This window comes from Rattus norvegicus, chromosome 15 (assembly GCF_021556685.1).
Source record: "Rattus norvegicus strain SHRSP/BbbUtx chromosome 15, alternate assembly SHRSP_T2T, whole genome shotgun sequence".
In the NCBI taxonomy this organism is placed as follows: domain Eukaryota; kingdom Metazoa; phylum Chordata; class Mammalia; order Rodentia; family Muridae; genus Rattus; species Rattus norvegicus.
The window spans coordinates 86961596-86974475 of record NC_141548.1 but is presented as its reverse complement, the minus strand read 5'-3'; the positions used below and the strand labels follow the sequence as shown (position 1 = coordinate 86974475).

Below are 12880 nucleotides of genomic sequence, written 5' to 3'. Positions count from 1 at the left end.
ATGGGTTCCCATGGATTTGACTGTTTCTGTCAGTGTACTCATTAGCATGGTTAAAAACAAGTCCCATCACTCAGTATTGTAAGTCTGTGTGAATGTTAAAATGGAGCGGTGGGGTTCTCAAATCACTGAGCCATCGGAAAGCAGCCCAACTGTATCAACGAGGTGTGCTTTGCTTATCCTACTTAATATATTGTCTAACACTGATGTCTGTTAGTTCCCATGGCACTTCTGATTTTCTCTGAAGTGATAGAAAAACATGACTAGGAATATCAGTAGAACCTTTGCTACATTTAAAAAATACCATTAAGTGGGACCCGGGGAGATGGCTCAGTGAGCAAGAGCTCTCTGCCTAAGTGTGAGGGTCCGAGGAAGGAAGGACTTCTGACACACATGACATCTCTGCCTGGGCACAGACGCTGATCTCGGAAGATAGGAGGACCATGGGGCCCTCAGTCTATCCACATGCTCTGCTTGAGTTTCAGTTGAGAGACCCTTTCTCAAGCAATAAGACAGAAAGTGAGAGAGGACACCCAATTGTCATTCTTTGGCTTATGCACAGCATACATACATGTCTATACCACACACACACACACACACACACACACACACACACACACACACACACACACACACACACACACAAATTTGGTAGCCTCTGATGTGCTGTCTGGAAGCAGTATTTGATTTTAAACCATTTAGTCTTTTTTTTCATGTGAAGATACCTGTGTTATAAAGTCTGTAAAGTAAATGTAAGGCTGTCACTTTTGCTCTTTGCATTAAATAAATATGCTACACAGTTTTCCCATTTAAAACATGCAGGTTACTTGATTATACCAGAGTGGTTTCAATCAGGAACTCACAAATACGTTTGCAGAATGCCCTCCCATCTTTGTCCACATTTCTAAAGTTCTCTTGAAGAACTATGGCTTTGCTACCAACTATATTTAGAAGCCAAACATTTTTTTTTTAACCAAGAAAAACTCTGACATTGCTTAACCAAATTCTTGTAGTAGCAAACTTTGTCTTACGATGACGAGGTTTGTCCCTGTGGCTTTTGTCCTGCAGTGCGGGAGCTGAAGGCAGTGTGCTTTGGGACTTGAGTTAATTGCAGTGAGGGGGTCAATATTCAGCAGTTGTATCTTTTAGAGCCCTTCCTACCCTGAGATGTGATGATTCTGTATTTACCTTTGCTCTTGTCTGCTTCTGTCGGGAGCAAGAGATCATACGAGTGCTATGCTGGGGAGAAGTTGGGCTAGGGGTTGAGGAGGTGGCGCACTGAGTGGCTCTCTAGGACACACAGTTGACTGTACAGGGTACTGTTCCTGACAACTTCTTGTACTCCTTCACACAATTTACTGCTGATACATTTTCTTAGTTTTAATTATTTTTGTAATTAAGAAAGGGAAGAAAAAGAATAGTTTTTAAAAAAGCTTTCCTTCTCAAATAGCTTTCTGCACACAGACAGCTCTCCAATTCTTCTCAATCAGTTAGTATGGAAGTTACCAAGAAAATAACTAGGGCTCTGAGGGAGTTTGAAGAAGTAAAGGGATTTTTCATGGTGTCCTATGAAAATAGTTTCCTATGAGAATTCTCACTCATCATAGAATTAATGAACTGGGATAGTCTTAGTAAGTCTGTGCCTCCAGCCCCAGATGCATTCCCCACCTGTACTAGCCGCTCAAAAATTGTTTTCTCAACTGAACCCAGCACCCACACTTGACAGAAGAATGGGAAAGGGATAGTCCCAGGTAACAAGTGCATTTTTGATGTTCTTTCTCGTTACTCTCAAATCTACCCCTTCAGAAAGTATAAAAATGTTTTTATGCGTAGTATGTTGGAACCACAAGCACTGACTTCGTATTTCAAAGTTGGAAGAAATGAGATTGATGTCCCACACAGTTGTAAAATACCGAAAATAGGAGAGCTGGAGTGAATTAGAGCCCAGTGTTGAGAAAGGCCAAGAGAAAGCTTCATATCAGCAGCGACTGTAATTGAAAGGCTCCAAATAAGTATTTAAAACCTCCCCTCCTGAGACGTCTGGATTTCTGAATTTCAAATTGACATTTTATGTTTGACAAGGTGACATTGTATAAGAAATGTATTGTAAAACACTGCTGTACGATAGGAAAATGATTGAATGTAAATATTTCAAGATGTGGACCACTGTTCAAATGTTATCATAAATCTTCGCCATTGTTTTAGGGGATAACTCTTCATGCATATGTGAGCTGGATTGATAGCTAGCTCTTGGAGGGGAAATCATCAGCGGGTTTCTGCCTTTGTCTCAGACATTGGTCTGATTTCACTACTAAAACGTCTGACTAGTTTGTCTCTATTGTGTGCTTATTATTACTTCTTATTAGGATAGTCAATTTTTGAAGGTACTACACTGGACTTGCCTTTGTCCTACTCAGTAAGTGTTCTGAAATCTCACGTACATTACTGAAACCGTCACTATTATGTGGGTGGGGGTCACTGTTATGTGGGAGGGGGACAGCCTGAGCTATATCATTAACCTCCCTCCATTCTTTCCAGGTTTGGAAGGTTTACAGTTGCTGCTCTTCAGTCCAAAGTAGAACAGTATGAACGTGAAACCAATCGCCTCAAGAAAGCTCTAGAACGAAGCGATAAATACATAGAGGAACTGGAGTCTCAGGTAGCACAGCTGAGGCACTCGGAGGAGACAGAGGAAGGCATGGGTGCCCTGTGCCAGAGGGCGCCCTCTGCAGATGGCAAGGGGCCCAAAGGCAGCGATGACGTTGCAGCATCCAAGAATCCGAGTGAAGGTGCTGGAAAGCAGGCTGGCTCAGCCAATTCAGCCTCTCACCTGGCCACACCCTCGAGCAGCAGACTAGCTGACACCAGTTCTGCCAGACAGGAGAGCACCAGCAGGACTGAACCAAACTGTCTCCAAAACAAAGACAGATACCCCAAGCCCACAGAAGCACAGCTGGGTGCGAGAGAGACACCGATGGACACTTATTTGGAGCGACAGTGGGGCAGCAAGCCAAGCGACTGCGCTCCTTACAAGGAGGAAGAGCTTTATGGTCTCCAGGCTTCCTGCACTCCCTTGTCGCTCAGCTGCCTTCAGCTCAACACTCCAGAAAACAGGGAGAACCCTGTGATCAAAGCAGGTGGTTCCAAAAAGCATGCAAACCATCTCAGAAAACTGGTATTTGATGATTTCTGTGATTCTCCAAACGCCTGTAATAACAATTCTTCAGAGGACGATAGAAGTGGAAATGAGAAGAAATCAGACTGCTTTGCTTCCTCAAAGACAGAGTTTTGGGATTGTTGCTCCACAAGCTATGCCCAGAGCTTAGAGTTTGATGGTTCAGAGGGGAATACAATTGCAAATCCTGTTGGGGAAGTACCTTCAAAGTTGAGTGAGAAGTCAGGATTCTGCTTGTCCAAGAGACTGAGTTGTATTCGCTCCCTGGAAATGAACCGGACAAGGACCTCCAGCGAGGCCTCCATGGATGCTGCTTATCTTGACAAAATCTCTGAGCTGGATTCCATGATGTCAGAGTCTGACAACAGCAAGAGCCCTTGCAATAACGGTTTCAAATCAGTGGAGTCAGAGGGGTCCTCAAAGTCACCTCAAGGCAGGGAGTTTCTTGAGGAACCTGACAAGTTACAAGAAGGAGCTAAACTGAGTCTTCCCAAAAATGCCCTCGAAGCTGATGGGTTAGAAGGTGGGAGTGAGTGGAAACCCTCCTCTTTCTTTCTCCTCTCTCCATCTGACCATGAAATGAGTGAAGATTTTTCTCTCCACACTACTTCTCATTCGGGAGCTAGTGAAGTCAAATCACAAAACTGTTTGTTTCAGACAGAGTTTTCCCAGGGTGTTCAGCTGTTAAGCAGTTCCCAAGGATTATTCGAGGATCAGAGGTTTGGGTCGTCTTTATTTAAGATGTCCTCAGATATGCAGAGTCTTCCCGGCCCCCTTCAGTCTCCGTGGTCTGCCGCCTTCGTGTCTGAGAAGAGGAGCAAGAATGGGAACCAGTCCGCAAAGCGAAAGATACAGAGCAGCCTCTCCAACGCCAGCCCATCCAAGGCCACCAAAAGCTGACTCACCAGGGACATAGCCTTGTAGGGTGGGGTGTTTGCAGTGTCACCTGAGTCACTTCACGAAGCTTCTTTACAGTCCTGAACTGACGACCTTCAGCCAAGGGTCAAGTCAGAACTGTGGGTCTACCTGGCTCCAGGGACGTTGCTCTGTTGCTTTTGTTTGGTCATCTTTTTAGCCAGAGAGCTTAGGGAGAAGGTCTGACCTGTCTCAGTGTCATGTGTTCTGCTTTTTCAATGAATGTCCTATGTATCTGGATTGGATCCATGTTTTCTCAGATCTGACTTGTTAGATATGGTGACTTGTTATGACTCAACTGCCTTCAGGACTCGTGCTTCTTAGAACATTTGGTATTGTCTGTTCTGCTCTTTAAAGCTTTTCCTAGAATGGACATTTTATGCCTCTTTTTATTTATGTTTAGTGATGGCCTAACTATTACCAAGGCCATGCTGGAAAAATGGCACTCCCTTCTTAGAGGACTCACTGACTTTTTCAGGTTTTATATAGTCGTTTACAATTTGTTGCATTCTGTTCTGTCCACTTGGTGTGCCTGTGTGCGTGCGTGTGCGTGTGTATGTGTGTATGCACACGTGCACGCACACATACTAGTGTGAATGAGCACATTGTATGAAAATACTACTTCAAGTCGTTTGTATCTGCTTACCTTTGAGCGTATGCATATGCGTGTGGGTGTAAGTTAGAATCATTCTGTATTGGAAGGCACAGAGCAGCTGGGTCTGGAGGAACTTAAACATCTAGCTTTTCCCCAAATGTGTAGGTAGAAATGCAGTCTGTTCCGTGTCTGATCTGTCCTGTCACGGTGAGCCTTTGTGTAGTAAAGTTCTGTTTGCATGTCACTGCTCACTGGGGCAGCTGTAAGCATGGGGGCCTTTCCACTTGCTCCACTCTCCAACCAGAGAACAAACAGCCTCTGACTGGCTAGTGACTATCTATTATGTAGAAGATTTTTTTTAAATGAAAAGTAACAAGTGTGAGTGGGACAGTGAGAGCGAAGCACAGCCGTTAGTGTAGGCTTTAAAAGTATGTTATTTTAATGTGTTCCGTATGCCAACATAGACGATAAAAATGTCTGCTGCATTCTAGTAACGTGTTATCTGATGTGCGATGAACATTTTACATGTATTGTCTTACCTTAACACTGCATGCTTTTTTTATGTAATTAAATAAAGGATGCCACATGCACTACATGCTTTGGACGTGATCATGGATAATGAATTAGCCTCTAAAGACCCCAAATACTATTTTCATTTCATGTTCTAATGCAGCAGCTGGGCAGCTATGGGCGTGAGGTGAGCCACACACGTTTTGTTTGTGGTGCACAGGCTGGGGCGCAGGGCCTGTGGGCGAGAGGCAGTGCCGCAGCCGCCCACCTCCCTGCAGCTATTTCTGAAAGGTCTTTGAGGAAAATATTTGTAATACTCTCACTATTTTTTTTTTTTAGTAAAAAGGTACTTCACCCCACACCAAAAAAAAAAAAAGGCATGAAATTCAAATTGTGTTTCTAAATAAAGTCTTATTAGAACACAGCTACACTCTTAAGTATTTGTGTGTGCGTTAGACAAGAGCAAGAGAGCTGAATACTTAGAACAGCAACTGTAGCTCATGAAACCTAAAATATGTACTGTCTGCCCTTTTAGTTAAGAATTTGCTGACCCTTGTTATAACAGACTCTGAGGAGTCAATGAAACCATAAAAATACAACAAATCACTTTTATGATCTAGAAGATCGTGCTCTCCACTTTCAGAAGTAATAATAATGGGGTGGGGGTGGGGCTAACGGTAGTATTTGTTTTATCATACATATTTCCCAATAATTCATTTCTCTGCCACGGTAAAACTAATGGGATAGTTTCAGAGCCAGTGGTGATGCGTCTTTGGATGAAATGGCTATACATTTAGAATCCATATAGAAATCAAGGGGGTTATTTTTTGTCGTAAGTATAAGTGCTATGGCCTAAATATCTCCAAATTAGATATATTGAAATCTAACCCCCAGGTAATGTTATTAAGAGGCGGTATCCTTTAGAAGCGATGTTGTCATAAATGAGTGGGCACTTGCTTGAGTCTTGTAGACATAGCTGGAAAGCCCATTTTATTCTTCCGCTATAGATGATCATTCTAGAAGATTTGACTGTAGTCACAACCTCATTCTTCCTCACTCTTGGTATCTGATGTCATGATAAACAGGCAGCTTCATAGATTTAAATATACATACGATTTCTAACCTGAACAAAATGCTTGATGGCTGGGGGTGTAGCTTGGTTGATAAGGTCCTTCACTGGCAGGCCCAGTGGCCTGTGTTCTGTCCCCAGCACTGCGTGTACCCTATGTGCTGGAGCACACTTGTTGATCCCAGCAGCTTTGAGAGGAAAAACTAGATGATCATAAGCTCAAAGGCAGGAGACATGGTTCAGTCTCTTCTTCTAGCTGCTCTTCCAAAAGATCTTTAGTCCATTGCCGGCACCTATGTGTCAACTCAAAACTCTCCAGTCCCAAGGAACCAGACACCCTCTTCTGGCCTCTGTAGATACCAAGTATGCAAGCGGTACGCAGATAAACACAGGCAAAGCAACCCTACAAATGAAAAGTGGTAACTGATCTTAAAAAAATCCATCCCATCTAAAAGTTTTTATTGATTCATTCTCAACTATACACAAGACCTTAACTCAAACCCACACACTTGAAGCTAAGTGTTTTTCTAGCTTCTATTTCGTATAAATCCACTTTCTAGATTTCCAATCTGTCAAAAGCCAAGCACAACTAGCAACCACACTGCTGGAATAGTATAGAACCATAGCTTACAGCTGGGTGTCTAGCTGCAAAGGTGGTTATCTTCCTTGCCCATGTTTATACAAGAAGGGGTGAGTATGTTTGGAATTCCTTGCAGATTCTTTTGAAATCTCGGAACTGTTTGTGTGTAAATAACATTCAATTCCTGCCTATTTTCCTGAGTCTAATTCACACTAACACTGAATGCAGCATGTGTTTACCCTGTTAAGTTCCAGGGTTTAAGTTAGAATGTCAGACTGCACAGTTTAGCCCACAGAGTTTTAAAAAGGTTCACAGTAACTGGCATTGTATGAACTAGGTCTTCCATATTGGTTCATTTCACTAAAGCCAGGTTGGGAAAAGATACCCTTGTTCAGATACACTTGATTCAGGACAGGTTCTTTTTTTTTTTTTTTTTAAATCGGGGCAGCTTTTAATAGTTAATCTCTAAAAAGTTATGTCTACATTGCTCTCTAAAAATGGTAGAGGCTTCCTATCCTCACAATGCAGACCCCTTGATTACATATCCATCCCATCTAAAAGTTAACTCTTCCGTTTTATTGAGATAGCCAATACACACAAGACTCCTGAAAATAGACTTTACAGTCCCCTGGTTTCAAATGTGCATTGCCTCCCCTCTCTGGTACCTCGGCTGGCTTGAAACAAAGGTACCATTGACCAAGAGAAGATCTTGGTCTTAGGCTAGGTCATGTTTCAGGACCCCATTTGTTACCACAGACCTGATTGGTTTCTAGTTATTAAAAATGTAACATACACAGCAGATTTCTCTTCCTCCTTCTGTACCTGTGGAATAGTATGGGTAGTGAGTACCAAATTGAAATTAACAGTTCATAGTGTACAGGCTGTTAGACTAGAAGAGTTTTCCAGAGCCTCCGCAGAAGGTCTTTTCATTCCTGTGTGTGGGAGTCCTGTGAAGCAGCCGTTGCCTATCACAATGTAACCCGATCCCCTTAATAATACTTGGCAGAGAGAAAACCTTTTAAGCAATGATCTCAGAGTGCAGAGTGAACGTTTATTGCCTAATTCTCGGAACTCTACTCACAGCGAGGAAGCATCTATTAAGGTGCAGATTTAAGAATCCATCTGGAGCACAGCTAGGGTGAACTCAGTCAGACTTGACAGAGGCAGTCTAGAACACCTTGAGCTGCAGTTCCTGTTTTTCAGATAAGATCTTTGGTGGCCTGGTGGAGGGCAAGCTGCAGGCCCTAAGACAGTTGGATGGATTAAACCTGAGGGCTTTTTGTATTCCTTAGGGTACGAAGACCCATTCTCCAAAAGGCAAAGATTTGTCTAGGGCATTCACCAAAGCAGTGTGAGGAGAGGATAGAATTATTTTGGTTCTATTTGATTTCTTACAACATAGGTGAACAGTAAGGAAGTCTTCGCAGAGTTTTCTCCTTAGAGTCTTGAAGGGAGTTGGTCGCTGAAGAGGGCCCCTCTTCTGCATGTCTGGGTGCCCTGGAAGGAACCCGTTTTTGGTTTTTTGGGTTTTTGTTTTTGTTTTTTTTTTTGTTTTTTTTTTTTTTTAAGCAGGCTTCTGGGAAGAGGTACCCAAGTCTAAGCTCCTAACTACAGAGTTTCCCGGTAGTGCTCCAGCCACAGCTCTCAAGTGGAGCTTTGCTCCGCCTCTTTTCACAATCCCCTGAGACTTGCTCTGGCCGCCGGAACAGGAGGCCTGGTGGCGAGACAGCGACTCCCTAGGCACTGGAAGGCTTCTGGGATGGCGGGGCGGGCTATCTGCTGCCCATTAAGCCAAGGCTTGGCCCATCCGAGGGCTTGGAGGTCTTCCTAGTGTTTAGGGTGAGGGTGTGCGGTCCGGCCCACCAGAAGCAGCTCAGTCCCTTACCCAACTGGGATCCGTAGGTGCTCAGCCATTTGGGATTCTGCCAGTTTCCCCTCTGCCCAAGCCCTCCCATTCCTGATCCCTAGGGAAGGCCCACCGGTCGCATCCCTCCTGCCCAACTTTCCCGCGCTCTCGAGGGCGCTCTGGTCTGGTTCTTCCCAGGCCGCGTTCCAACAGCCGGTTGGTTCTGTGGTTTCCTTTCCTTTTATTATCACTCTCGAAACCTGGCGATTAAGACGCGAAACCAACAAAGAGTTTTCTTCCCACCTTAACCTTGCACACAATCCTTTAACAAATTAATTAATCCTAATGAATTAACACTTCATTTATTTAAACGCGCTACAGTCCATGAATTAAATTTTCATGCAGTGATTAAAGGCTGTTAAAATATGCATGATTTCGTTAAAATTTTATAATAAATCAGGGCAATGTGTTACATGACAAGGCAACTATTTCCCAGTCCCTCGCAAGGGGCTTTGATTTGTGCGGGCGGCGGAAAGGAGGGGCTGCTGGCTGCGGCGCTGGCGAGCGGTAGAGCCGGGGCGGCAGGACCCAGCTCTGCACTCCCGAGCTCGGACTGGCTTGGCTGCCTCGCGATTTTCTTCACCGCTTCCAGACCCCGCGAGGGATCCAGCTCCTGGAGGCCGAGAGAGGTCGGCCGGCGCGCCCTTCTGCATCCACGAAATGTCCCTTGGGCGGGACTGCTGGTCCTCACCGGAAGGGCGAGTTTGTGTCCCGGACCCAGCGGCCGGCCAAAGGCTGTCTGACACAGGAAGGTGACAGAACTTGATTCGTGTCCCGTGAGGTCAGGGGCTGGCGTACCTGTGGACAAGTTTGTTTGTCATTATTTTAACCCAGGGACGGGACGCTCCTTCCCTGAGCACGCGCTCAGGGCACAGACGGAGCAGTGGAACCTCTGGTCGTTCCCTAAATGACAGGGGAGCGGTGGCCTTGTTAACCGGATCGGAGTGATCATTTGACTTGCAAAAGTAACACTGTCCACTGACCAGGCAGGGAGGCCCAGCGCTTGGGAGGGATGTTCTCTTGTCCTGTCTCTCCAGGAGGGTTTCGTCAGGTAGGTGGGTTTGATGAGACATTAGGGTGGAAATACAGAAATCTGTATATAAGGTATCCAACGCTAAGAGCAGAGTGACCTGCAATGAATTTACTTGTGACACCCAACGCAGGTCACAAGGTTATTTTTGGGTGGGGTGGTCACATCCAGTAAGATGCCCCCTCAACAGAAGTTGCATTTTAATTAAAGAGCCAAGAAAAAAGGAGAGAGAGAGAGAGAGAGAGAGAGAGAGAGAGAGAGAGAGAGAAGAAGAAGAAGAAGAAGAAGAAGAAGAAGAAGAAGAAGAAGAAGAAGAAGAAGAAGAAGAAGAAGAAGAAGAAGATGATGATGACGACGACGACAGCCATGGCCTTTCCCCTGTTTTTCTTGGAACTCTCTCTTTGACCGCAGCTACATCACTGAGTGCAGAGCGAGGAGTCTGAGAAACCAGTCGGGTGGTCCCCAATACCCCACTGCCCAGCAGGCCTTTACCTGACAGACCAAGGGAGGGTAGCGGGGCTGCTGCTGTGAGGCAGCGGGAGTAGAGAGCAGGACAGCGGCTTTCCCGAAATCCTGGAGTCCTACTGATAGAGGACGGGTTCACCGGGTCTAGCTCAGGGTGCACTAGACTCTGTGGACCATGCAGTACATGGTTACTGCCCATCACTAGGAAGGACTGGTGCTTGGGTGTCCAGAGCCCCAGGACACCAGGGGAGGTCCTGGGCAAGGCATAAACACTGAAGCTGCTGGGATACTCAGGGAAGGAAGCTTTAAGAAGTCAGATACCGCCCTTGGGAGGCGGTCCTGGGACTGTGCCAATCCTCCCCGGTTGCAGTGAAGGAGTGTGGAAGCACAGACTGGGACTGTCTCTACTAGAACACCTCAAACCCTACCTTCAGCCTACATCTCATGTGCCTGGACCTTCACACTGTGCTGCTCGACCTTTGAAGTTAGCAGCAGCTTTCTTGACCTTTGAGTTATGAACCGGTTCCTCCTGAGCCTGGAAAAATGACTCATTTTAACCTAGACAGTGCCAGCAGACACTTGACTCCCAGAGCCTGTGAACAGCCTCCTTCACCACCAAGGGCTGGGGAGCACCTGCAGGTGCATCCTGTATGACCTGGTACCCTGTCTGGTGTCCTTTCACACCTGTACCACAAGTACCCTCTTCTCCTGACTTCCCCCTATTCACAGACTGTCACCTCCTGGAGAGCAGCCATGGAGGCAGAAGCCATAGCAGAAACTCAGTTTCCGGCATCGGTTTTGAAAAGAGAAAGCTAGTATCCAGATGGGCAGCAGAAGTCATTCACATCCTCCTGTGTAAAGAGTAGAACCAAAAAAGTTCTCTCCCGGACCGAGAAGATCCGTGCTCAGGGTCCTTCTCAAATGTCCTCACTCCAACTAACCCGAATGCTCTCTGGTTCTGTAGAGAAGTGCTACCCAAGGAAACAGAAAACCAGGACTGCCAAAGGAGGAGGAGGAAAATTAATTAACGAGGGAAAGAAATGTGTCTCTGATGCAGATGATAGGCTCGCCCTCCCTGGGGGCAGAAATTCCTTGGAAATCAATAACTGTGCACTCATTACCCCTCTCTTGATAAAATGCAAAGCTATGAGATGGGGCGAGGGATACTCCAGGTTGGTCATTAAACAAGAAGGTGGGGGAAATTGCCCCAGAATCCATACCCACGTGCAGATCCCATCTGGGGACGACTAGCCCAGGCAGTGGCCAACTGGTTACAGCAGCTGCCACCAGGAAAGCAAAGCGGTGACATGGGGTTGGGGATAGGCCCTAGGCCTGCCACTCTGTCCTTTTACCTTTCATAAGGAAGTTTCCCGGGGACAGTGTGTAGCTGAGGGTGTGCAGTCTTGGGCAGGATGGCTCTCCAAGTGTCCCGCTGTATTTTCCTGTGACAAGCTCTCATCACAAATACTACACCTACGGTATGTGCACACACCCTTTTCCCGTGGCTTCCCAATGCCCATAGACCATAAACCCCTAGAAATCAGACACTTACACATTATAGCTCCTTTTATCTCCAGGGTCTTGTACTGGCCCAGACCAGGTCTGAGCAAACATTTAAGGGAGGAGATAAAGAAGTTGTTCAGGAGGTTGTGAAAAGAAAACATGCAGGGGCATTCCCCTAGGGTATACTCCCCCCCCTTCCCCACCCCACCCCCACCCCATGCCAGGCTCAGTCTTAAGGAGAGCCATTCACAGGTCTTGCAACTCTCAGTCAGCCTTGGATCCTTGAAACTTTCTACCCTTATCCCTTGTCCCCGGCCAACAGGCCCTCCTCTTTTCTAATTACAAATAGTGCTCTATACGTTACAAGTGTCCTGGTAGAAAACAAAGGAGCTATGGGTGACCTCTGGACTGGGGCCACAGTCCCTATGTTTCTAGTTCCAGGGTTGGGGGAGTGTGGGGTAGGAGGAGGCGGAGGGAGACATTTTCCCAGGGTAGAAGTCTGGCCTTACTCAGAGAAAGAAAACAGGAAAAAGTACCCCTGTTGCCAAAGAGAGGCAAGTTAGTAAGGGAGTCTTGGGCCCTTGCCTCTCCAAGCTGAGTCCTAAGTCTTCTGTGGTCAGAGGGTGAACTGAGATTAACTCAGAGGAGCTAAGAACATTTGTCCTCCAGTCCCCACGCAGTGGATCCATCTGGCCACAGAGCTACTCTATTTGTCTTTGTGTCCCAGGCCATCTAAGGTCCCTAGAGGCAAGCATTTCCTTCAGGAGTTGGCGCTAGGACCGCTGGAGCTTGCTACTAAGAAGGCAAGGCATTCTGTCTTACACCTGCAAGAGAAGGCAAGGAGCCACTGCAGTGGGTGTCAGGAAGGATTAGGTTAAGCCTGGACACCCAGTGGGGCCGAGACCATAGGACTCACTCTTTCCCTCCAGCGCTGTCCCGCTCATCGTCCATTTCCCGCTGAGATAAAGTTGCATTTAGCGCTCCCAGGGGAAGCCCATAATGGATGAAGAAGTGGCTCCTTCTTGAACCAGCAAATGAACATCCTTCTCACTTCCCTCTCAGGCTAGAAGGAAGGGAGGGGTTGGGAGGACAGAAAGGAAAGAAAAGAAAGAAAAAGCCAATGACTTCAATAGGC

The 12880-nt window shown here is 46.2% G+C and overlaps 1 protein-coding gene across 1 annotated transcript in view; it reads left to right on the top strand.

Annotated features, from left to right (window-relative positions):
* The window catches only part of Obi1 (ORC ubiquitin ligase 1), a 38754-nt gene extending 33480 nt beyond the window's left edge, over positions 1 to 5274 (top strand). Inside the window, 1 exon segment of the mRNA NM_001108389.1 lies at positions 2536 to 5274. Within this exon segment, the coding sequence (NP_001101859.1) occupies positions 2536 to 4072 (1537 nt within the window). The 3' untranslated portion in view covers positions 4073 to 5274.
* Positions 5275 to 12880: the final 7606 nt, after the last annotated feature.